General features: G+C 33.7%; 1 protein-coding gene across 1 annotated transcript in view; it reads right to left on the bottom strand.

Annotated features, from left to right (window-relative positions):
- Nucleotides 1–26,992, bottom strand: part of SYCP1 (synaptonemal complex protein 1) — a 121,891-nt gene that overhangs the window by 58,997 nt on the left and 35,902 nt on the right. The window contains exons 12-19 of the mRNA XM_030327378.1: nt 21,828–21,922; nt 20,869–21,053; nt 19,354–19,421; nt 12,770–12,831; nt 5,964–6,068; nt 5,046–5,149; nt 3,659–3,776; nt 2,787–2,857 (exon numbers count right to left, since the gene is read on the bottom strand). Of these exons, the coding sequence (XP_030183238.1) occupies nt 2,787–2,857; nt 3,659–3,776; nt 5,046–5,149; nt 5,964–6,068; nt 12,770–12,831; nt 19,354–19,421; nt 20,869–21,053; nt 21,828–21,922 (808 nt within the window). The remainder of the gene's footprint in view (nt 1–2,786; nt 2,858–3,658; nt 3,777–5,045; nt 5,150–5,963; nt 6,069–12,769; nt 12,832–19,353; nt 19,422–20,868; nt 21,054–21,827; nt 21,923–26,992) is intronic.

Raw genomic sequence — 26,992 nt, 5'->3', positions numbered from 1 at the left:
CAGCCAGGTCACGATCTCGCGGTCCCGGAGTTCGAGCCCCGCGTTGGGCTCTGGGCTGATGGCTCAGAGCCTGGAGCCTGTTTCTGATTCTGTGTCTCCCTCTCTCTCTGCCCCTCCCCCGTTCATGCTCTGTCTCTCTCTGTCCCAAAAAAATAAATAAACGTTGAAAAAAAAATTAAAAAAAAAAAACCTCTAGAAAGAAGTATTTCTGATTTAAATCAAAATTTCACTTTACTCTTCCTTAGTCTTAAATTAGTCATCATAGTCAAGACATAGTTATTTTATACAAATAAATTAGGGACATAAATACAAGTGATTTTTAATGAACTACTACATGACTGAGATATTTACATAGACAAATATCCTTACATAGAGACAGAGAGAGAGTATCTCTGGAAACACACATAAGAAACAGTGATACCTCTGGGGAGGGACACTAGACAGCAGAAAGACAAAGGAAAGACAGTTTTCTTTCCTTATGTGCCCCCCCTTTGTCGCTTTGAATTTTGTACCATATGCATGTATTATCCTTTCAAAATTTTGTAAATTAAAAATTTGTTGCACATGAAAGCAATGGTCTTTTGTCCTGGATCCTTGAAGCTATTTATTTTTTTTCTTTTTTTTAAATTTTATTTTAGAGAGACGACATCAGCAGGAGAGAGGGACAGAGGGAGAGGGACAGGGAGAGGGAGAGAGAGAATGCCAAGCAGGCTCCACGCTCAGTGTGGAGCCTGATGCGGAGTTTGATCCCACGACCTTGGGATCATGACCTGAGCTGAAATCAAGAGTCCGATGCTCAACCGACTGGCCACCCGGGCACCCCTTCTTGAAGCTATTTCTATTTATAGAAATATATAAATATTATTCAATCATATGAAATAATTGGCCTTGTAAAAACTGAATTCAGGCTATTTACTCTTTAACTGAGTATAAAATTTTTAATTGGCATATTCTTACTTCTATATGAGTGTGTGTGTATATATATATATATAGTATATAGAGTTGTGATATATGTTATATTATATATATAATTATATAATATATATAATACAATATATATAATTATATAACGTATATAATTATTATATATAACTCTTCAGAGTGTATATATACATATATATTCAGAGTTATTTATGTCCATAGAGTAGGTAGATGTACAAAAAGATATTTTCTAAGTAATTTTAATTCTCCTAAATAAAAGATAGCCTTTCCCTAAAATATGTCTTCATTTTTTATCTCCAAAATGTACAGTGCTTTAATCACAGAGATTCAATCTAGAAATAACAGCTACTTTCTCTGAAGGAGAAAATTGAGCAACAACAACAAAAGCAATCATTAGAAGTGTAATAAAAGATGACTTTCCAAACCTAGAAAATAGCGACAGTCTTGTGGCCAGACACTATATGTAGTACTTTATTCACATTACCTCATATAATCCTCAATCCTATATATTAACCAAAATGAGAAGCCAAAGCTTAATACTTCAGAATATAAGTACAGACAAGGATCTCCAAGTATTTAGAAACCATCTAAATTAACTAATGGATTAAAAGGAAACTTAAAATACAGGAACAGGTTGTTTAGAAAATAAACATAAAAACACTATATATCAAAACCTAAGTCATAGATCCATAGCTGTGTTAAGAAGTAAACTGCTATCTTCAAATGTTTTTATTATTTGAAAAAGAGAAAGAAAACTAAGTATCAATATATCAATTTGAAAAAGAACTAAAGAAAAGATTAATATGTGATTTTAAGCAGACAAAACATTTCTAAGTAGAAAAGCAATGGAAAAATTACCAAAAAAAGACAACTAGATTTAATTCAAATTAAAAAAATTTACACACAACAAAAAATTACCCAAAATGCAAGGAAAACCACAAGTTGGGGGAAATATGTACTGTAATATATTGTAAATATATGTAAATATATTATTTAAAGCTTAAGTAAATCAGTAAGTAAACAAGACCTCAAAAGTATTAATAGGCAACAGATACAAGCAATTTTAGAAATAAGAAATTCTAGCAAGCAAACACAAAAAATTCCAAAACTTACCCCCCAAAAAAGAAAATTACAAGTCCTAATAGCAATGAGTTGTTTTTATCTATTATATTATCAAATAAATTAATAATACCGAAAACAAATTAAAAAGATTTTTGGAGCCAGCATTTTCATACAATAGTGACTGTACTGCATGGTTTACAACTAGTATAACCTATTAGAAACCATTTGACTATCAACAGTTATTGAAATCGTTATTCCTATGACTCAGTAAATTCTCCTTGAAATGTATCCTATCAAATTCAAAATAAGGGAAAAAATCTGTATGCTCCAAGATGTTTACTACAATACTATTTATGATAGTGGAAAACTGGAAAATGTCATCTCTAAAACCAACAAGGATTAAAATAAATTGTTATATCCACTTGACTGGTTTACAGGCATTAAAAATAGACGATTGTGAAAACACCTAGAAACATGGACGTTTTAAAATAACATTAATTTTTTTTAATTTTGCTTCTAAATTTTCTTGCATATAATTATTTTCTTCAATATTAAAATATAAGAAAGTTCGTGATGCTTTAAAATTCCTGTCTAACCTATTTCAACACTAGAACAAAAGACATTGTTATGATTTTATTTTTAAGCAGAACTCCAAAGCAATCATTCTAATTTTTTACTTTATACCATATCCAACATTAAGTGTAATTTAAATTAAGCATAACAAATAGAAAAATACTAAAATCTTTTGCCAGACAAAAAAAAAGTCAACTCATTAGTCTTGCCTTAATTGTGCTTCAGTTTTTTCCATATTTTCTATTTGTTTCAACATCCGTTCTTCTTTCTTTTTGCTATTCTAAAGAAATAATAAATGTTGTTTATGTTAATAATTCTGTTTCAACAAAAATAAAATTGAAACTGATATTTAAAACCTTTATCTGTCACCATGAAATTCAATTAGTTATATATAAAACAAGACAGTGAGCTATTTAACTTGCATAGTTACATACTATTTTTCCAGCCTTATTTTAATTACTCCCCTAGTAATCTCTATACAGCAGCTAAAAAGCAAGTCTTACTTATTGTCTCCCAGTGATACTTTAAGGCCTTCTATCCTTGTTCATATTGTTGTGACTTCAAGGAATGCTTTTCCATTCACTATTACCTACTGAACTTATAATCAGTCATCTTTTAAGACCAAAATCAATGCTATGTTCTCTCTGAAGCCTTCTCTTCCTCCAAGGAAGAAGATAACACTTTGTCCCAAAAACAACACATATAACATAGTATTTTAAGTTATTTGAGCATTTAGTTCTTCTCTTGAGTCATAAGATCTTAATGAGGAAAGAAGGTATTTTATTCATCGTTGTATCCTCCACATTGTCATATGATTTACCTGATAAATACTTGTTGAATAAATATTCATAAAAATCCTAACGCTTAAAATTACATTAACTTTATCAATGGGTAGTTCTATAGTCTGTTGCCCATTATCACCATCTAAATCAATATGCGTATTTTTCTTCTGAAACAGAGGATCAGCTCTAAGATAATCAGATTTGTAAAGGGTAAAGAATCTTGGAAAGTCATCTATTCGAGCCCCCTATATTTACAGGTTAGAAAACTAAGTCACTGGTACTTTCTTTTTACAACTCACATCAGTATCTTCTTGCTGTTTCTTGAGTTCTAGGGCCATTTCACTTGTTTCTTGTGCTAATTTTTTGTTCTCCAGTGAAAGCCTGTTGCAGCTTGCATTTAGTTCAGTAGTCTTAAGCCTGTTTTTTAAAAACATGTCAGACCTAAATATTTACCTATTAAATTATATGATGTAGAATTTAATTCAAGATAATCTTAGGGGAAAGGGAGAAAGGGCTGGGAATATAAATAAGATTGGCCATTAATTAATAATTTCTGAAGTGCAGTGATAGCTATGTGCTGCTTCATTACATTATTCCCTCTACTTTACACATTTGAAATTTTCAACACTAAGTTAAGATGCCACAGATTTCCTTGCATATTCCCTACACCTCACCTCCCCATACTTTTCCACAAATTTTGAAGGGTGTCTTACTTTCTCATATAATTTTTTTTCTCTAGTAGACGGTCTCAAAACTATTCCAAACTTCTGGTGATTTGATTATAGTAGTACATGAGGCATGAGCTATTTTTAACAAAATATTTTCATTAAAATAAGTAAAATGAGGTTTAATTTTTGTGCACAACACTTAAACTGCTCTTACAAGATCTCAAATACTCCACACTGGAAGAGAGATTACTACTGCTATTAGTGCAGTCAGGATCAATTTTAAATCAAAGAAGGGGGAACTGTGTGGTTCTATGGAATGATTTCAGTAGCAAGCACCTATTATCTTCTCCTACTTAACCAATACTGGAAATTCATCAAAGAGTAGATTAGAAAATGAAAGGTTGAAAAAGCAAACATAGCTTTGAAAGGTTGAAATAGGAAACATTAAACTAACGTATAAATAACCAGTCCATTTACTAAAAGGAATTTTGGTTAATAAGTTTTACCCAGAATTCAATGATGTGTATGTATTTTGTCACTTCACCAAAACAAATCTATGAAATAATTTAACAAGCAACCAAAATAAATGGGTAGAATTGCAAATAATTATTTTTATGAGGAACTAAGTATTGCCAAGAAAAGTAATATATTGATATTCTAAAGAAGTTCCCAACTTTGTGATATACTCTTTTTATGTCAATTATATATATATGTGTATGTATATATGTATATGTATTTATCTGTATATATATATTAACAATGGTGTGTGTATATATATATGTGTCTGTGTACATGTATATGTGTATATGTATACACATACATATATATATATATACACACACACACACCATTGTTAATTTCATTAGCAGTAAAATTAATAAATTATTTTGATCTCTAATTAGGAATAAATACAACTTTAACCCCATTCAAATAAATATTGAATATAATTTACTAATTTATTAACTACCAGAAAGCTTAAAAATGAAATATGTAAGTTATTTATAGATAGAAAACTTACTTCTCATTTTCAAGTTCAGTTTTCAGCTCTTTAACCTGTCTGGAATAATGTTGCTCACTTGTCACAATGGCAGTTAACTGTACTTCCAAATCATGCACTTTTCTCTGGAAAATAAATGTGTATAATCACAGCAAACATTTTTACAATATTCTGATTTTAAAAGTATGGCCAATCTGTAATGAACTCATATATTAGGCAAAAATTTGGTAAGAAAATGTCACATTTTAAAATTTAATAGACTTAATGCCAAAAGCATTATAATTTTAGAATAATGAATAATGACAAATATAATACAAGTAAATTCCATCTTGATATTCTAAAGCTCAACCAGTAAAATTGTATTTACAAATTATAAAATATTTTCATCAGTTTTACTCAACCAGGTAATTAATCTGCATTAAAATGTTATATTATCAATAAAAAATATAATAATTAATGAAGTCAGGTAGTATCTTAAAAACTAAGCTGTTCTTACTATTTTAAACTATTGTATAGTTACAACATAATACTGTTATGGATTGAAAAAATACCTTTATAAAATAAAAAACATATTCCAAAATTATAACATAAGCACTATAAAAATTATTGTAAACTAAGAAGTTAACAAAAGTTAAATTTTAAATGTTTAAATTAAGAATACTGAAGACATCAAAAATGTGATTGTTATAAACCATAGCATGATGCATACTCCTGATATCTTAAATGCTGACCTCTCTCTCCCACATTAGAATATGAAGATTTTCTAGATGTGTTTCACATTAATCATTAGTACATTAAATGTAGCAGGAACACTTCCTTTGAAAGGAATTTTGTGAAGAAATCTTTCACAAAGCTAATAGCTATACCATAATCTATTCTGTAAATCTGTACTCTACTAACAAAATGTTGCAGGACAAAATGTATCTTTTCTAAACAAACCTCTCTGGTGTGGAGAAGACCAGTCAGTTCTTGCTGTGTTCCTTTTAATTCTTCAGCAATCTTCTCAAATTGTTTCTTTTCATCTAAAAGCTTTTGGTTTTCTACCTATTTAAGAACACCATAAATCATGACAACCAAAGCACAAACGTATGCAAAATGATCAAACTACCTAACTAGACTGAAGAGACTTACGAGTTTCTCTTTGGCTAAAATTTTTTAAAAAGAGAAAACAAGTAATTAATAAGTTAATTCCAAAACTAAATATGATAACAAAGGATTGAATAAACAGAGCCCTAAAATTTTTTGTTTAAAAAAAAATCAGACAGGTCATTGAATTCAAACCTTATCTTATGCATAATTCACTCCAATTTATTAGCATTTATTAGTCACTCACTATCCTACCAATCCTGTTTGTCTTTATATTGCACTAAAACGTGCTTCCCTATAACTTCCATGCAATTGTCATTGTTCTGCCTTTCTTAGTCGCATAGAAGTCTAATTCCTTTTTTACATGATAGCTGACAAATATTTGAAGAGAATTATCAACACTCCCTAACTTTTCTTTTTCTCTTAACCATTCTAAAATCTCTAATTCTTATTATCATTCTTCCTATGAAATGGTTTTAAATTACTTCATTCCCCGAGGATTCCTTTGTCAATATACAATTTTAAATAAGGTATCAAGAATTAAATTCAATGTTGAAATATGGCCCTTTGTAGCAACGTGGATGGAACTGGAGAGTGTTATGCTAAGTGAAGTAAGCCATACAGAGAAAGACAGATACCATATGTTTTCATTCTTATGTGGATCCTGAGAAACTTAACAGAAACCCATGGGGGAGGGGAAGAAAAAAAAAAAGAGGCTAGAGTGGGAGAGAGCCAAAGCATAAGAGACTCTTAAAAACTGAGAACAAACTGAGGGTTGATGGGGGGTGGGAGGGAGGGGGGGTGGGTGATGGGTATTGAAGAGGGCATCTTGTGGGATGAGCACTGGGTGCTGTATAGAAACCAATTTGACAATAAATTTCATATATTGAAAAAAAATTAAATTCAATGTTCTAGACAATCAAGGATCAACAAACTACAGCCCACAGGCCAAATCCAGTCCCTACTTGTTTTTAATAAAGCTTTACTGTAATACAGCCAACATATTTATGTATTGTATATTCCCATTTTGCCTTGTAACAACGAAGCTGTATAGATGCAAGAGAGACCAACCACATGGCCCACAAAGCCTAAAAATTTGCTACTGGCCCTTTAAAGAAGAATTCTGTCAATCTTTGCTTTAGATGGGTCCTATACAATAGAACTTTCTGCAATAACAGGAACATGCGGTAGCTACTGATCACTTCAAATGTGGCTACTGGAGCTGAGGAACTGACTTGTTTTTTTTAATTTGGTCTATTTTAATTAATTTAAATTTAAGTGCCACATTTGGCCTCTAGTTACCATACTGGATGGCACAGCTCTAGAAAGTGAGCAAGACTAAGTATAAAACAACCATTAACTCTTTACTTACAGGTGCTTAATTACTATCAACTCCTCCTGTTATCCAACATAGATTTAAGTCAATTTTTTTTTTAATTTTTTTTTTTCCAACGTTTATTTTTATTTTTGGGACAGAGAGAGACAGAGCATGAATGGGGGAGGGGCAGAGAGAGAGGGAGACACAGAATCGGAAACCAGGCTCCAGGCTCTGAGCCATCAGCCCAGAGCCCGACGCGGGGCTTGAACTCACGGACCGCGAGATCGTGACCTGGCTGAAGTCGGACGCTTAACCGACTGCGCCACCCAGGCGCCCCAGATTTAAGTCAATTTTCATGTTGTTTACTTAAGCATGAGATCACAACGGTGGAGCTATTTAAAATTTTGATACAGCTATAACATGATCGCATCTGTGATTTAAAAAGCTAACTCTAGCAATAGTGCATAGGAAGACCCAATTATATACAGACTACATATATACATATACACAAATGTTTACAAATAGAAGACTAATCCAGTTTGAAAGATATACCTTGCAAACCATAAACATTCTTCAAGACAAAAAGATACTGTCAGAGATAAAGAGAGATATTAATAATGATCAAAGGTCTATTTGTCAGGAAGACAGAATAGTTCTATATGAATGTGAGACTTATAACAGAAATTCAAAGTACGTGAAGCAAACATTGACATAATTATAGAGAAATAGACAATTACTAAATCAAAATAGGAGATGTTAACACCCCTCAGTAATAATAGAACAGGACAAAAAAAAATCGACAACACTGAAGATTTTCACAACACCATCAATCAAATGAATCTAACATTTAAAGAACACATATAGAACCTAACAACAGCAGAATACACATTCTTTTCAAGTACACATGGAACATTTACTAAGACAGATTATATCCTTTATAAATTTAAATAATAAAGTATATTCTTGAACCATAATGGAGTTAGACTAGAAATAAGTAAAAGGAAAATCTCCAAATACATGGAAATTAAATAACAGACTTCTAAATAACCCCAGGGTCAAAGAGGAAATCGAGAAATTAGAAAATATTTTAGCCTAAATAAAAATGAAAATACAAGATATCAAAATTTGTGGGATGCAGTTAAGGAAGTGATTAAAGTAAATTTATAGCATTAAATGTTTAAATGGAAAAGAAAGGTCTCAAAACAACAATCTAGGTTTTCATCTTAAGAACCTAGAAAAAGAACAAAATAAACCCAAGCAAGTAGAAGAAAGGAAATAGTAAAGATAAGAGCCAAAACTGATGAAACTGAAAATGGAAAAACAGTAGAGAAAAATCAACAAAACACAAAGCTGGTTATTTTGAAAAGGTCAGTAAAATCAATAAACTTCTATCAAGACTGACAAGACAGAAGACACCAATCACCAATATTAGTAATCAAAGAGTATAGACTATAGACTCCATAGATATTAAAAAAATAACAGAATGCTACAAACAACTCTATGCACAGAAAGTTGACTTCAATGAAATGGACTAATTCCTTAGAAACCACAAACTACCAAATCACCTAAGATAAAACAGTTTAACAGTTCTGTAATAATGAAAAACATTAGATTCATAGTTTAAAATCTTGCCAAAAAAGAATCTCTAAGTCCAGATGATTTCACCAGAGAATTCTACCAAATGTTTAAAGAAGAAATAACACTAGTTGTATACAATCTCTTCCAGAAAACAGAAATGAAACAAATGCTCCCCAACTCATTTTATGAGGCCAGTATTAGCCTGATTCCAAAACCAGATAAAGACCACTGAAGAAAACTATAGACTTCCCAAGAACACAAAACCAAAAATCCTCAACAAAATATTCATAAATTCAACAATTTAGAAAAAGGATAATATACCACACCAACTGGGATTTATCCCAGAAATGCAAGCCTGATTCAATATTTGAAAACCAATGTATGACATTGATTAGAATATTAATATTCTAAATAAGAAAAACAACATGATATCAGTAAACACAGAAAAAGCACTTGACAAAATTCAACACAGATTCATAAGAAAAAAGCTTAAACTAGGAACAGAAGGGCACTTCCACCAAAAAAAAAACAAAACTAGAATTAAACATCATATTTAATGGTGAAACACTGAATATTTTCCCTTAAGATCACATCAAAGATGTACATGGTCACCACTCCTTTTCAACATCATACTGGGAAGTCTGAGCCAGTGCAGTTAGACAAGAAAAAAAGAAATACAACTGTCCTTATTTGCAGACAAAATAACTGTCTACATAGAAAATTATAAGGAATGTGCAAAAAACTCCAAGAACTAGTAAGTCATCTTGAAAAGGGGTACCTGGCTGGCTCAGTGGATTAAAACATCTGACTCTGGGTTTCCGCTCAGGTCATGACCTCACCAGCCATGAGATTGAGCCCCACACCGGGCTCAGCACTGACAGCATCTCTCCCTCTCTATCTGCTCCCTCCCTCTCTCTCAAAATAAACAAACATTAAAAAAATAAAAAAATAAATGATTTTGGCAAGACTGTAGGATACAAGGCCAATGCATAAAGCAATTGTATCCCCACCTGCTAGTAATGTACAACTGGAAAAATACAGGTTTTTTGAGAAAAGTACTTTTAAATACTACTTAAAACACTTTCCAGAAAGGAAATATTTAGGTATAAATACAACATGTACAGATCTGTATGTTGAAAACTAAAAAATGCTAAAGAATGAAGGAAGATCTATACAAATGGAGAGATACCATGTTCATATATTAGAAGACCCAACATAAGTAATAACAGCAATTCAACCTAACTTGATTTCACACAATCACAATCATAATAACAATTACAATTACAATCACAATTACAATCATAATTCTGGTAGGATTTCCTTAGATAATAGACAAGCTGAAAATCTAGATGATAAAGGAACTAGGATAGCTAAAACAATTTTGAAAAAGAATATTAAAGCCAGAGGAACCACACTACCCAAATCTAAGACTATTAAGCTACAGTAATCAAAACACTAATATGTCAGTGAATTGATAACAAATAGATCAAGAAAACAGAAATAGTCCAGAAACAGATCCACACAAATATGGCCAATTGATTTTTTATAAAAGAGCAAAATCAATTCAAGGGGAAAAAAGAATCTTTTCAACAAATGCTAGTATCATCCTGGATCAACCTAAGTATTTAAATCTTAAATATCTCTCAAAACCATCCACTTTTTCTCACCACTACTTCCCAGCCTAAGCTACAATCATCTCTCCTCTAGCTACTGTGATTGTCTGTCTAATTAACTGTTCTATCTTAATCTGTTCTCAATTCTGCAAGCCAAATGAGCTTTTCAAAATGCAAACCAAGTCACTCCCTACTGAAATTCTTTAGAGTTTCCCATACCTCTTGGGATAATACAAAATTATCCTGATAAGATTTAAAAGGCCATGAACTGCCAAGCTCCTACTACCTAACTTTCTGGACTCATTTTGTACCATTCTCTTCTTTTCACTCGAGGTTGTACTCACCATACTCCTTCCTATTAAAGAAACTTTGCACATAAATATTTCCTCTACCTGATAAGCTCTTCCTTCTCTGAATTTCAGTTCAATATTTATTTTTTTAAAAAAAGACTTTCCTGACCTAACTAGTTCAAATTCCTTAATTATAGGCCTCATAGCACTGAAAAGTAATCCTTTATTGCCTTTGTCACCATTGTAATATTACCTTTGAATGACTGCTTATATTTAAATGTGATTATTTCATGACTGTAGATCCATGAAAGCTGCATATGCATCCATTTGCTCCCAACCGTACCCCCAGAGTATAGCATAATAGAAACTCAACAAATGTTTGTTAAAAGGGCAAATGTATTATTTTATTTATCCCTTACAACTACCCCATTAGCTATGTGCATTTCAGAGATGGAGATCTGAGGCATCAAGAGTTTAGTTAAATTGCTCTTAGTCATACAGTTAAGAAGCAAAGAGCTAGATTACCAAATCAAAACATAATTTTAAGGACCAAGATATTGTGTTCTATTGCTGTCCAAATATAACAAAACCCTAAACCAGTTCTTGTCTGCATAGGAGTGAATCTTCACAGTAAAAATAATGCTTTAGTATTCATTCATTCAACAAATATTCATAACGTGTCAGTCACTGTACTAAGTACTAGGTTTACAAGGAAAACAGGGCATGGATTCTTAGCCCTTAGCCCTTATGGGAGCATACATTCATTCCACTATTTATTAACTGAAGACCTACTGTATACCACCTACTGTGCTAAGTAAGGGGGAATCAAAAGGGTGAATAAAGCTTTAAATAATTTTACCAAAAATAAAGTAATTCTATTTGTGATAAGTGCTATACAGGAAAAGTACAGGGTGGCTATGGGAACAGGCCATACAGAGACCTAAACTAGATAAGAATATTAAAGAGAGGTTTCCTAAACAACTGATATTCAAGCTGAAACTTAAAGTATAAGGCTGCATTATCAAATCTGAAAGCAATGTAAACATTACTATTCACAAGAGTTTGAGTTAAAGCAATTCAGTGGAGAAAAGATAAGCATTTGGAAATAATGCTTCCCAAGAGATGGAAGAATCAGGAGTTGCAAAGTCAGGTAGAGACACAATAGGTTAAACCCACCATCAAATATCTATAATCATAAACAATACTATATAGCAAGGGTTGGCAAACTACAGCCTGCTACACAAAATCAGCCCACAATCTCTTTCTGTAGGCCCTTGACCTAAGAATAATTTTTACATTTTATTTAAAAATAAAAGAGAGGAGGAGGAGAAGGGGGTGTGGAAATAGGAGGAGAGGAGAATTAACATTCTGTATATAGCTTATAAAGCCTAAAATATTTCCTATCCAGTTCTTTAAATAAAAGTTTGCCACCCATGCTCCACACATTATAATCAATTAAAACATAATGAAGCCTACCCTAACAAATTCATTAAACGTGATTCTATCTGAACACTTAACATAGCTACTGAATATATAACATACATATCTTCCTTAAAAGTGTAGCTTTATGGTTCAAAGGCATCAAAGGCATACCAAATTTACAACCAGCTATATCGTATGCATTGCTCTTACTTAAATGTACTGTCAACACATGTTCAAATAACATAAACACTTTAGCCAAGACAGATGTATAAAACTTGGTACAGATAAGAATGTGGTTTACTAAAACACAAGTGTATTTTTTATATTTAGCTGAAAACACTAATATAAAATATCTGTAGTGTATGAGACTAGGTCAACAGATTCATATTATTTTGAAAAATAACTGCTCTATATTAATAAGAGAAACTATATACTTACCAAGATTTTCTTCAATTCTTCAAGTTCTACTTCTTTGTTATTTTTAAGCTTAGTCATCTCTTCTAAAATAAGCAAAAGAATAAAAGGTGTGAAAAGCCAGATTAGAAGAACAGGAAAGGAGAGATGAGAAATAAGAATACCACAGTTTGAAAGGGAAGAAAACCGAGATGGTTTAGTGCAACTAAAGAAAGCACCATAAAAGGACAGGTTTCATTCTTTCTCATTGCCAAGTAGTATTCCATTGTATATATAAACCACAACTTCTTTATCCATTCATCAGTTGATGGACATTTAGGTTCTTTCCAGAGTTTGGCTATTATGGCCTTTTGTAGCAACATGGATGGAACTGGAGAGTGTTATGCTAAGTGAAATATGTTACACAGAGAAAGACAGATCCCATATGTTTTCACTCTTATGTGGATCCTGAGAAACTTAACAGAAGACCATGGGGGAGGGGGACGGTGAAAAAAAAGTTATAGAGGTAGGGAGGCAAACCATAAGAGACTCTTAAAAACTGAGAATAAACTGAGTGAAGGTTGATGACGGGTAGGAGGGAGCGGAAAGTGGGTGATGGGCGTTGAGGAGGGAACCTGTTGGGATGAGCACTGGGTGTTGTATGGAAACCAATTTGATAATAAATTTCATATTAAAAAATAAATAAGTAAATGCCTTAGGTAAAAAAAAATAAAATAAAAAAGAAAGAAAGCACCATAAAGCATAGAGGAAGTCCAAATGGAAATACACAAAAATAATGGATATGTATTAATAGCAATGTTTGTATCAAGTTAATTCCACAACCAAATGAGCCTGGAGTTCATTAGTCAAAATAAGCAATAGACACACACACACACACACACACACACACACACACACACACACACACATATATTCCAAATATATTTGGAATGAGGTCACTCAGCATGTACCTTTACCTTTAATTCATCACTGTCTAAATACCTGGCCTCTTAATCTTCACTCTCAACTAAAAAGGACAAGTGATCCATTTTCTCAAGCTAATTCTGACCATTGTACTCTGGACTTCAACATTCCTACCTCCTCTGAGACTTTAGTTGCTTATATAACCAATATATATACTGACTCTCTGTAAAGGAATCTTTCATTTCCCCCATCCCATCGAAACATCTATTTGAATACAAAACAATATCTGACTGACCTTTCTGCCTCTTCTTACTACTGTCCAATTTCTTTGGTTTGCAAACAAATTCCTGTTTGTTATCTACACATTTCTTTCTTAGTCCTATGCAAAACTAATGCCTATCTCATGACATTACATTAATTACATCTCTTACATTATTTTACATTATTTATAAGTATTTATAAATATAAATACTTTAATAAATATTTATAAATAATTCATAATTTATATTAAATATTTATAATTACGTTATTTATAATTACATTATTAAAACTATGATCCTCAATAACCATTCTGTGGTACAATTCTCAGTCCTCTTTATTGTGGAGCTTTCTAGCATTTAATGCTATCAACTACTCTCTATTTTTCTTTGATTTTCAAGACCTTGTGTTATTTGCATTTCCTGTTTTCTCTGCTGACACCCTTCTTTTTTTTTTTTCCTACCCTAAATAATAACACTCTACACAAGGCTTTTATGTCTATCTTCTATTAATTCAGTATTAGACTAATAAATTTATAAAACTTTTCCAGGCCAAACCACCTTTATCCTCCTTTCTTAAATTCTTTAACTGCCTACAAAGTTCCCAAATGATGCCTAGCTGTCAGCTACAATTTTATTGTATTTGAAACATTGTCTTTCTTCACTGTTAATTAAGGGTTTTTAATAAATGGAGATATAAGAGATTTACTAGAAATTTCCAAGACTCTGTACATTAAAAATAAACAGGGATACCTGGGTGGCTCAGTTGGGTAAGTGTCTGACCTCTGCTTGGGTCATGATCACATGGTTCGTGAGTTTGAGCCCTGCGTCAAGCTCTGAGTGGACAGCTCAGAGCCTGGAACCTGCTTTGGATTCTGTGTCTCCTTCTCTCTCTGCTCCTCCCCCGCCTGCACACACACTCTCTCTCAAAAATAAATATTTAAAAAAAATAATAAAAAACAAAAGTGAAAAATAAAAAATATTGTAATAATTGCCCACAATTTTTAAGGAAAAATCAAACAAATAGGAAATGCCAGCATGGAGTCAAAAGAAACACCTGTCACAAGCAAAGCTTATTTAACCACAATTTTCATTTTAGGTAAAAAGAGTTTTTCAAACTCAAGGATTAATTAAAAATAGTTGACTAAGCATATCTTCACATTCTCTCATCCCCACTCCCATAAAATTTTTTAAAGATATATATATATGTATATATATATATATAAAATATAAATCATATATAAAAATATATGATGAGGGAGTGCAGGACAAGCTGAGGGCAAAACACAGACTAATGGCACCACCCACCCCCAGGTGGGATATGTGTGATATTCCTCAGAAAGTCCTGGCTACCCAAGAAAAGGAAAGGGATTTAAGTGTTTGCCGTGATGATGTGGAAAACGAAGACAAATGAAAAATTAAATTGCCTTACTGTCTACAGCCCACTGACAAGTCCTTGGAACAGGCAGAGTGACCTCTGCTAGGGACAAAAGGAAATCTTGGCTTATCCTGACCCCCCAGGAATCTGTAAGTCTACTTCAACATATAAAAATTCCTTTGGAAACTTCCTTTATCTCAACTCCCCTAAGATATATGCTTGCAATTATACTCCAAGCTTATGGCCCCCTGATATACATATGAAGGGTCTTATGATAGGTTTTACTGAACGGTAATAAATGGTGTTTTCCTAACACAGCTAGCCCCTCAAAGTCCTGGAAACCTTGCTTCCAAAATACCTTAGAGAGTTACTCTATCCCTAATCCCCTCCCAACCTGAGGGTGTATAATCAGTTACCTGTCACAACCCCAGCACAGCTCTTCCTGCCCACGGGTCCTGTCCCTGTGCTTTAATAAAATCACTTTTTACACCAAAGATGTCTTCAAGAATTCTTCCTTGGCCGTCTGCTCTGGACCCCGCCATCACCCCAAAACCTCATCATATATATATATTTACAATAACAAAACCAGACAGACTACCATAAACAAACCAAAATACTGAAGAATCCTAGAAGGAGGAGGGGTCACCTACATTAATTCATTGAAGACTATGTGCAACAACTAGACCAGGTGACTATACCTCCTACCACAGAGTCCACCTCAGGTTAAATCAAAGATCCTAGGAATTGGAGCCCAAGGGGTAAGGCAGTGCCCCCAAACAGCTCATGATCTCTACAAACAATCCCCTAAATCCAAAAGATTAGCTACCGAGCCCACCCTTCCCTACAGTACCTCCCATCTCCCCCCAACATAATCAGAAAAATCACATTATAACATATGTGGGAGAAAAAAGATTCTCAAATATTTAGATGAGTAAATAATCAAAAATCACCAATTAGTGAAGAAAAAGCAAAACCATAAATGTTAGACACCAAATTCAGAGAAGAACTAAAATAAAATTCAAGAAGGAATTAATAGAGCAAACAGAAGCAGAAATCTTGCTAAGTATAGTATGTTCCAACAGGATACAATATCCATGAAATTAATCACCTAGAGCTCTCAGAAACTTAAAATTTGGTAACTAAGACTTTAAAAACAGCAAAGTAGGGGTGCCTGGTGATTCAGTCATTTGAGTATCCAACTCTTTATTTCAACTCTAGTCATGATCCCAGGGTCGTGGGATCTAGCCCCATGTCGGGCTCTGCACTAAGCATGGAGCCTGCTTCAAGATTCTCTCTCTGGGGCACCGGAATGGCTCAGTTGGTTGGACATCCGACTTTGGCTCAGGTCATTATCTCATGGTTCATGGGTTCAAGTCCTGCATGGGGCTCTGTGCTGATAGCTTGGAGCCTGGTTTGGATTCTGTGTCTCCTTCTCTCTCTCTGCCACTCACCTGCTTGTGCATGCACTCTCTCTCTCTGTCTCTGTCTCTCAACAAATGAATAAACATTTTTTTAAAAAATTAAAAAAAAAAAAAAGATTCTCTCTCTCTCCCTCTGCCTCTCCCCACCCAGCTCATGCATGTGCTCTCTACCAAAAACAAAAAAAGGCAAATTAAACATATCTAAAGACTGAATTATTAGGGGGAAGCCAAAAAACTTTTTTCCCAAAATTCCCCTCAAAATAAACTAAAAAGTAAAGAGTTTAAGAGAGAAATTTTAAAATATAAAGATTGGGGCGCCTGGGTGGCTCAGTTGGTAAAGCGTCTGACTTCGGCTCAGGCCATGATCTCATGGCTTGTTAAGTTCAAGCCCCATTTGGGGCTCTGTGCTGACAGCTCAGAGCCTGGAACCTGCTTCTGATTCTATGTCTCTCTCTCTGCCCCTTCCCTACTTGTGCTCTCTCTCTCTCTCTCTCTCTCTCTCTCTCTCTAAGAATAATAAACATTAAAAAAAAATTTTTAAATACAAATATAAAAGCTTCAGAATTTCTAAAATCCACCTATCAAAATTTACAGAGAGAGAGAACAATGACACTAGAAAAGAAGAATTAAGAGAACTTTTCAGAGCTGAAGACAGTGTCCTCAGATTCAAGAGCTCACCAAATGCTAGCAAAAGTGGGATATGATTCCACTTTTAAAAGATAGTCTCTCATGCCTGTACCACTCAAACGGCTTCTAATATGATTTCTCCTCTTTGTCCTTTTCCTATCATCATTCCCCACCCACCACCAAATTTATCTGCCATACAAAAGTTGCAGTGATCCTCTAAAAATGTAAACCACAGGCACCTGGGTGGCTTAGTCGGTTAAGCGTCTGACTTTGGCTCAGGTCATGATCTCATGGTTCATGAGTTTGAGCCCTGGTAGGGCTCTGCACTGACAGCATGGAGTCTGCTTGGGATTCTCTCTCTCTCTCTCTCTCTCTCTCTCTCTCTCTCTGGCCCCTTCCCCACTTGTGTGCACCCTCTAAATAAATATTTTTTAAAAAGACAAAGATTTGCAAGATAGAGTTAAATTAGTTAGATCTTACAAGCTAGATAGGTATTAAAAGTTAGAAACAACAGCACTGGATAACCAATTAGAAGTGAAAAGTAAGGGAGAAAGAACAGTACAGAATATCATCCAAGATTTTGATTCTGAGAACTATACTATTAACCAAAGAAGGAAATAAGCTAATGCTCAGTACTTATGTCATTGTTAATGCTGCTCTCCTACACATAATGCTTTACACATTCCATCATTCTCTACAACTACCCAAAGCCTCTTTATACCTTAAAGTCTACTTTTAAAATCTACCTCTTCTAGAGAATCATTTCCAATTCTGCAGTCCACATTGATACCTTTGGCTTCCTCTTGTCATCAGCATTAACACATCTCCATCAGCAACAAGTCTGTGAGCATTCACCCCAAATATATAAATACGTATAAAACACAAATACATACTTATATATCATGGAAAATTTTAAAGTATAAATATGTGTACTATACTAGTCATTATGAAATATATGCAAAGCATAAAATAAATAGAAATAGAAACTCTAATATTCCCTTCTCTTAATAGAATTCTTGCTCATCCCCTCATTTTGGAAACATTGCTCTAATGATTTTATGTGTTCAACCTTTCTCTCATTAAATTAGAGAGTTCTCTATTATGAGAAAAATCACCTTATGCATTTGATTTGTTAATCTGACAATAACAGCCACTTAACTTCAATATCAGACTGAATTGTTACAAATAAATATCCACTAAAGATATTTTAAGGACTAAACTTATTCCTTAGTCTATCACATTCAATTGAATAATTCTAAGAAAGTAGGTATGTGCAGTGATTTAAAATACTACATTATGCTTTGAATGAAGATTTAAAAATTAGATGAAAAATGCATTTACAGTCATTGTAATATAAAATAATACCAAAGGAATTATTTACCACTGAAAAGTACAATTTTGGATGCTCAAAGATTGGTCTAGTCTATAGTGGGAGATTAAGCATTGCCAAAGGAAAGGCATAAATAAGTTTCGAAGTTCAACCAAACATCCTAACAGGGCAAAATTTCTTACAATTATTTTAATTACACAATTTTTCAAACCTAATAATAAAGTTTACAGAATGTTGTGGAGACAGTCTAGAAAACACCTGCAAATTCCTGAGTTAATTTATAAAAATAATTCTTTTCACCAAAATTGGAAAAATGTTTTTATATCTTTATAATTCTCCACATCTGTACATATGAAGATTTGTAAATATGAAATACAGGAGTTAAATTAGGATTAGCTAATTAAAGGGTTATAAATTCACAACTACAGAACTTCTTTCTCTTTTGGCCATGAAATCTATTGAGTATTAACAATACTACGTGACAAAACAGGATAGCATTCTCCTATAGATAGTTCATAATCCAACATGACTAATCAGGTTTAAATTTTCTGTCTTTGAAAATCAAATTAAAAGTTACAAAATAATTATTATTGATAAATGACAAAGGAGAAACTATATCATAATCTGAAATAGCATTTATATCTGTATAATAGACTAATATTATCATGTACACGTTATTCTCTAAATCTTACCGAGTTCACTTGATTTCTGCTGAAGCTTCATGGTAAGTATTTTCAATTGATCTTCACTTTTTTCCAATCTTGTAAAATATTAATTTACATGTAAAACATTCTTTTAATCACAATTCACCTAGTAACTAAAACTGGTGCAATTTAATAATATATCTTTCACAGATTCACCCAATTAAACAATTTTTGAGTACCTACCATGCCATATAGTATAACATTTCAAAATAAGGTATCCCTATTATTAATCCATACTTGTATATTAATTATATCTGCATAAAACCTTAAAGCTTATGGTCACAATTTATCTCTTAGCTACTGATGATAATCAAATTAATGCATCCTACAACTTTAAAAGAGACTGAATATGTAACTACTGTTACATTGAATTCTGCCTTAGAAACAATATAAATGTGAGAATTGGGCAATCCACTTAACTCTTCTAGCTTTCTGCTTCCTCATCTATAAAACTGAGGTAATTGGGGGCCCCTGGGTGGCTCAGTCAGTTAAGCATCCGACTTCAGCTCAGGTCGTATCTCGCTGCTGGTGGGTTTGAGCCCTGCATCGGGTTCTGTGCTGACAGCTTGGAGCCTGGAGCCTGCTTCAGATTCTGTGTCTACCTCTTTCTCTCCCTTCCCCAGTTCTCTCTCTTTCCCTCTCTCTCTCTCTCTCTCAAAAATAAATACTTAAAAAAAATTTTTTTAACTGAAATAATTGGAACAGATGATACTTAAGCTAACTTACAATTTCAAAATTTGAAAATCACCTATAAGATCAACAAAGAATATATAAGATGAGCTGAAGTAGAAAAACTAGCTTTTCTTCCACCACCATACATAAGCAGTAGAGAAGAAATACTACTAGGTTCAGGTCATGAATTCACAGAAAAGCGTGTTCCTGTCTTTCATCCTACTAGACTTACTAAACCCTAATGCTAATGGGACAAAAATAATAACTTAGGCCTCATAACACAGCTTTAAAAATACACATATAGTGAAAACAGAGTAAGTTTTTAATTCAAGCTTTAGACAAACTGTTATTTAGATGAAATTCAAATGAATATCTTACATATAATATTCATTAATTCATTAATTTAATAAAAAAATGTTTTGAGTACCTACCCTATACCAGGCTAGTACTAATTTTATACATCAGAGAGGTTACAGACCCAAGTAGAACAAACCCACAACCCGGGAAGTTATTTCTATGAAGGTAATAATGATCCACAGTTTAATTAAATATGTACTATCACTGCATCAGCACTTATGAGCTTGTTTATATAGCTGGACTCTGTGGCCAAGTATGCATGGGAACTATCCTAAAGAATACCTGCTATCTTTTCCCAGGACACCTGCCTACCTAATACAAACTTTTAAAAAGTATTCCCATTTTATAAATTAAAAAAGAGACTTACTTGGTTACAGATACTATAGGAATTAGAAGTCACTTGACAATGAATAGAAAATACAGTGAATATTGGAAATAAGTTGTTTTTATCAGCTAAATAAAAAATAGCTTTACCTTTGCTGTTCTGTTGTCAATAATTCTTTCAAGCTGCAGACAGAAGTTTTAAGTTCAGTAACCACAAATGAATGAGCAGCTTTAGCTTTATTAAATTCTTCCATCTGAGTTTCTTTTTCTCCAGTGAGCTGATATATTTTTTTTGTTGCTACCTGTAAATCTTCCTCTAAAGCCTTCTGAGTAATCTAAATGAAATAAAATACAAAACAAAAGCTATAATCCAAGGGCCTTAAGAAAAAAACTGAACTCATCTGCCTTTGCCGCCTCTCCTCCCTCCTTATTATTCTATCACCCTCCTCCATTACCCCACCCTGGCCAATTTCAATGCCCATTCAGTATTCCTACTTCAATTTACCATTCTCCCAAAGCCAACCTATAGTCCCAACCTCCCAATGGAGTCTTCTTAGCCCACAGTGTTCTTTCCATTTTTAGAACTACTGTAACAATTTTAGCCTGAATCACTCTGTTGGTATTTAGCAGAGTCTTCTATCTTATAGTTTTGATGCATTTTTACCCAATGTTTCTAATTAAACTATAAGCATTTTGTAGACTGGGATGAAGTTCCGGGTCTTTGTACACAGTATTAACATTTTATAAGTATTTACTGACTCATAGTGTGAGGCTTATCACACACGAATCAGTTTTTAAAAAAATTTTTTTTAATGTTTATTTATTTTTGAGACAGAGAGAGACAGAGCATGAATGGGGGAGGGTCAGAGAGAGGGAGACACAGAATCTGAAACGGGCTCCAGGCTCTGAGCTGTCAGCACAGAGCCTGACGCGGGGCTTGAACTCACGGACCACGAGATCATGACCTGAGCCGAAGTTGGCCGCTCAACCGACTGAGCCACCCAGGCGCCCCTTTTTTTTTGTTTTTTTTTAATTTTTTTTTTAATGTTTATTTATTTTTGAGAGAGAGAGACAGAGCATGAATGGACGAATCAGTTTTTAAATCATACCACACTTCTTTGCAAAGACATTTTAGTATCTTCTAGTTCTGATGTCAAATGATCCTGCTTCTCATTTGATTCTTTTAAGTTTTCATTCTGTAATTCTAAAAAAGAGAGTTGTGGATTGGTAGTACTTAATAAAAAAAATACATACCAAGAAAACCAATTATTTGTTCAACTACTTTTCTTTCCTCCATGAGATACTCCAAAATGAAGGAAAATTATGCAAATATAGATGCACTGATATTGGCCATCATCTACTTTTACTGACTTTTCAAGACTATTAACTCCCAAGTACTCACCAGTAAACATGAGGATGTTTGATGCTACATTTTAATAACAGCTAAACAAAGGAAACAATCTAAATATTCAATAGGAGATAAATTAAATTATGATGGTACATACACACAATGGCATACCATGTAACCACTATAAAAGATAATGGACTTCATTTATTCCAAATTGGAATACATATTCACAGAATATGTATTAAATAAAAAGGGCAGAATAAAAAGGGCAAGTTTAAATGGTATTTATAGAAATAATGCATATGAAAGGAAACAATACAAAAATATTGCAAGTTATTTACCTCTTAATGGTGAAATTATTCAATACTTTATTTTTATCATTGCACATCTTGATTTTTAGAGTTTTCTAAAATATTACATTTATATATTGAAATATTATGAAAAAAGGCTTTTGACTCTATAGCTAATATTTATTAAATACTAAATGTTACGTACTAGTCTATGTGCTTTATATGTGTGCATTCTACTTTTAAACCTCATGGAAAAAATAGGGTGAAAAAAGAAGTTCATCCTCTTCCCTGGATTCAAATTATTCTATGTCCTCTTACTAGCTACCTAAACTTAGGCATGATAATAAAGTAGTCTGTCACTACTTTTCTCAACTGGAGAAAGAGAATAATCATAGTTATTCATATCTTGAAGGATTAAACAAAATAATGCAACTTAAAATGTTTAACCACAGTGTCTAGCATATATAGTCAATTAGTGTTAACGATTAGTATGATAATGATGGTGTAAACTAGAAACTGGGCCTTAAAAATTCATGGTATTTACAATGCAAGCAGACAAATAATCAATGATAACTGCTGATGGGCACTCACTCAGAAATTCTGGAAATATACAGACGGGGAACCTAAGCCAAAAAGGATCAATAAAAGTTAGAGGTAAGGGGAGACAGACATAAAGAGGGAAAGTTCAAGGAAGGCTTCCAGAAAGTGACAGATCAGTTCAAACATTTGAAAGCCAGTAAGAATTAATAAGAGTAGTGGGAGCTAGGAGAGAAAGAAATATCACAGACAGGTCAAAGAGCATGTACAAAGACAAAAATGAAAGAGACAAGATGACACATCTAAATGTCTAAATGAAATGCATTTCAGTAGCATGAAATATAAAGTAAGAGGGAAGAATCATAGCAATTATGGTTAGAAAAATAACAAGGACAAGATAACAGGATTTATATGACTTGTTCAGAGGTAGTTCAGAAGTCATAAAGACTATGAAAAATGATGAAAGATGCTAGACCACAGAATGTTCCAAGTTCATATTTTTTTAAAGTTCCACTCTGAAAATCTGTGTAGAAATGAAAAGGTTAGTGGTCCACCTCTGAAAACAAAATGGGAAAAATAGATCTGGAGAGAGGAAATGATTACCAAAGACTATGGTGTCTGCTATGGTACTATTTATTATAGTCTGGTAATAAATGTCTCCTCTGAGAAATCTTAATCACAAACTAGTACTTCAGCATGTATGAGAACTGAATGTATGCTGCTTGAATGTCCTAAAAAGCTCCAAGCCGAAACTTAATTTGAAATGTCCTTAAGTTCACCCAGGATTCCAGAACTGCTAATGCAAATTTTCTCTGTAGAAATTTACTTCCAATCCAAGTCTTAAAGAAGTTCCACAGATGAAGTTACATGACCTCAAAATCACAAGAGAAAACAAAGCATCATGAGCAGAGTCAGCATAATAAATGAAAGGCATACTTGGATCTGCAAAAATTTCAGATGTTAGAATTACTGGCTGTGGATTAAAAAAAAAAAGTATTATAACATTCTTTAAAAACTAAAAAAAGGAAGATATCTATAAACTAAATAAGACTTCTAGAAAAGACTTTTTTTTTTAATTTTTTTTTAACGTTTATTTATTTTTGAGACAGAGACAGAGCATGAACGGGGGAGGGTCAGAGAGAGAGAGGGAGACACAGAATCTGAAACAGGCTCCAGGCTCTGAGCTGTCAGCACAGAGCCCGGCGCGGGGCTTGAACTCACGAATCGCAAGATCATGACCTGAGCCAAAATCGGACGCTTAACCGACTGAGCCACCCAGGCGCCCCTAGAAATGACATTTATAAAACTGAAACTGAAAATTCCATTGGGGTAATGAGTAAGGTATGTCATTCAAACATTCCTCTAAAAAGGAATAAAAACCCAGGATCAAATATTAAGAATATTAAAATCATTAAGCTCCTGACAAAATCGTAAGAAATTACCAGGACCAAGTGAAGGAGAAAACAGAAACTTGGAGAAGTAAGATAAGCACAGAAACCCTCTTTTGCCCTGAAAGCATTTGCAGATCCTGGCAAAGTTAGACTTTTGATTTGAAATGAGGTGATGAAAAAATGAGGTCAGGAGAAGAAACATGAAAACCCAAAAAGACTATATAAGACAAAGAATCCAAGAACTGAGGCGCCTGGGTGGCTCAGTCAATTGAGCGTCCCACTTCGGCTCAGGTCATGATCTTGCACTTCATGGGTTCAAGCCCCATGTCAGGCTCTGTGCTGACATCTCAGAGCCTGGAGCCTACTTCAGATTCTGGGTCTCCCTCTCTCTCTCCACCCCTCCCCAGCTTTCCTCGCTTTCCTCTCGCTCTCTCAAAAATAAACATTAAAAAAGGAAAGGAATCCAAGAACTAAACCTCTATACAATAAGCTGAGACACTGTTTATGTAAAGGAAGCCAAAGGAAACCAATCCTCAAGCAGATTTGCAGCCCAGGTTCCCATGACCTGAGTGGTCCAAGGAACCCGAAGCCTTGAAACTGAAGCTCGGAGCCTGGAGCCTGCTTTGGATTCTGTGTCTCATTCTCTCTCTGCCCCTCTCCCACTTGTGCTCTGTCTCATTCTGTCTCTCAAAAATAAATAATAAATGTAAAAGAAAAAAAAGAAAATTTGAATAGACCCATAACCACTAAAGAAATTAAATCTTACTCAAAAACCTCCCAACAAACAAGACTCCAGGGCCAGACAGCTTTCCAGGGGAATTCTACCAAACATTTAAATAAGAGTTAATACCTATTCTTTTGAAACTGTTCCAAAAAATACAAATGGCAGAAAAACTTCCAAACTCATTCTATAAGACCAGTCACTATCTTGATTCCAAAACTAGATAAAGACCCCCACTAAAAAGGAGAACCACAGCCCAATTTCCCTGATGAACATGGATGCAAAAATTCCCAACAAGATACCAGCAAACCAAATCCAACATTACATTAAAAGAATTATTCACCACGATCAAGTGGGATTTATTCCTGGGATACAGGACTGGTTCAACATCTACAAATCAACCAACATGATACATCACATTAATAAAAAATAAAAAGAACTACATGATCCTCTAAAGAGAGAAAAACCATTTGACAGTATACAGCATCCTTTCTTGATAAAAACCCTCAAGAAAGCAGGGACAAAAAGGAACATACCTCAACATCACAAATGCCATATAGGGAAGACCCACAGCTAATATCATCCTCAATGGGGAAAAACTGAGAGCTTTCCCTCTAAGGTCAAGAACATGACAGAGATGTCCACTCTCACCACTGTTGTTCAAGATGGTGTTGGAAGTCCCGGCCTCAACATTCAGACAACAAAAAGAAATAAAAGGCGTTCAAATTCACATGGAAGAAGTCAACTTTTCACTATTCACAGATGACATGATACTCGATATGAAAAACCCAGAAGACTCCACCAAAAAACTGCTACAACTGATACATGAAATCAGCAAAGTCACAGGATATTAAATCAACGTACAGAAATCTGTGGGATTTCTATACACCAATAATGAAGCAGCAGCAAGAGTAATCAAGGAATTGATCCCATATACAACTGCACTGAAAACTATAAAATACCGAGGAATAAACTTAACCAAAGAGATAAAAGATCTATATGCTAAAAACTACAGAAGACACAAGAAATGAAAAAACATTCCATGCTCATGGATTGGAAGAACAAATATTGTTAAAATGTCAATACTACAGAAAGCAATCTATGTAGTCAATGCAATCCCTATCAAAATAACACCAGCATTCTTCACAGAGCCAGAACAAAGAATTCTAAAATTTGTATGGAACCAGAAAAAACCCTGAATAGCCAAAGTAATGTTAAAAAAGAAAACCAAAGCTGGAGGCATCACAATTCTGGACTTCAAGCTGTATTACAAAGCTGTAATCATCAAGACAGTATGATATTGGCACAAAAACAGACACATGAATCAATGGAACAAAACAGAGAACCCAGAAATAGACCCACAAATGTATGGTCAACTAATCTTTGACAAAGCAGGAAAGAATATCCAGTGGAAAAAAGGGAGTCCCTTCAGCATATGATGTTGGGAAAACTGGACAGTGACATGCAGAATGAACCTGGACCACTGTCTTACACAAAAATAAACTCAAAATGGATGAAAGACCTAAATGTAAGACAGAAAATCATCAAAATCCTAGAGGAGAAAACAGGCAATCTTTTTGACCACGGCCACAGCAACTTATTCTAGACATGTCTCTGGAGGCAAGGGAAACAAAAGCAAAAATAACTATTATATTTCATCAAGATAAAAAGTTTCTGCACAGTGAAGGAAACAATCAACAAAACTAAAAGGCAACCAATGGAATGGAAAAAGATATTTGCAATGACATACTGGATAATTGGTTAGTATCCAAAATCTATAAAGAACTTACCAAACTCAATACCCAAAAAACAAATAACCCAGTGAAGAAATGGGCAGAAGACGTGAACTTTTCCAAAGAGGACATCCAGATGGCTAACAGACACATGAAAAGATGCTCAATATCACTCATCATCAGGGAAATACAAATCAAAACCACAATGAGATACCACCTCACACTGGTCAGAATGGCTAATATTAACAACTCAG

This window comes from Lynx canadensis, chromosome C1, assembly GCF_007474595.2.
Source record: "Lynx canadensis isolate LIC74 chromosome C1, mLynCan4.pri.v2, whole genome shotgun sequence".
Classification (NCBI taxonomy): Eukaryota; Metazoa; Chordata; class Mammalia; order Carnivora; family Felidae; genus Lynx; species Lynx canadensis.
The sequence above is the reverse complement of the archived record's forward strand: the minus strand, read 5'-3'. Positions and strand labels throughout refer to the sequence as shown.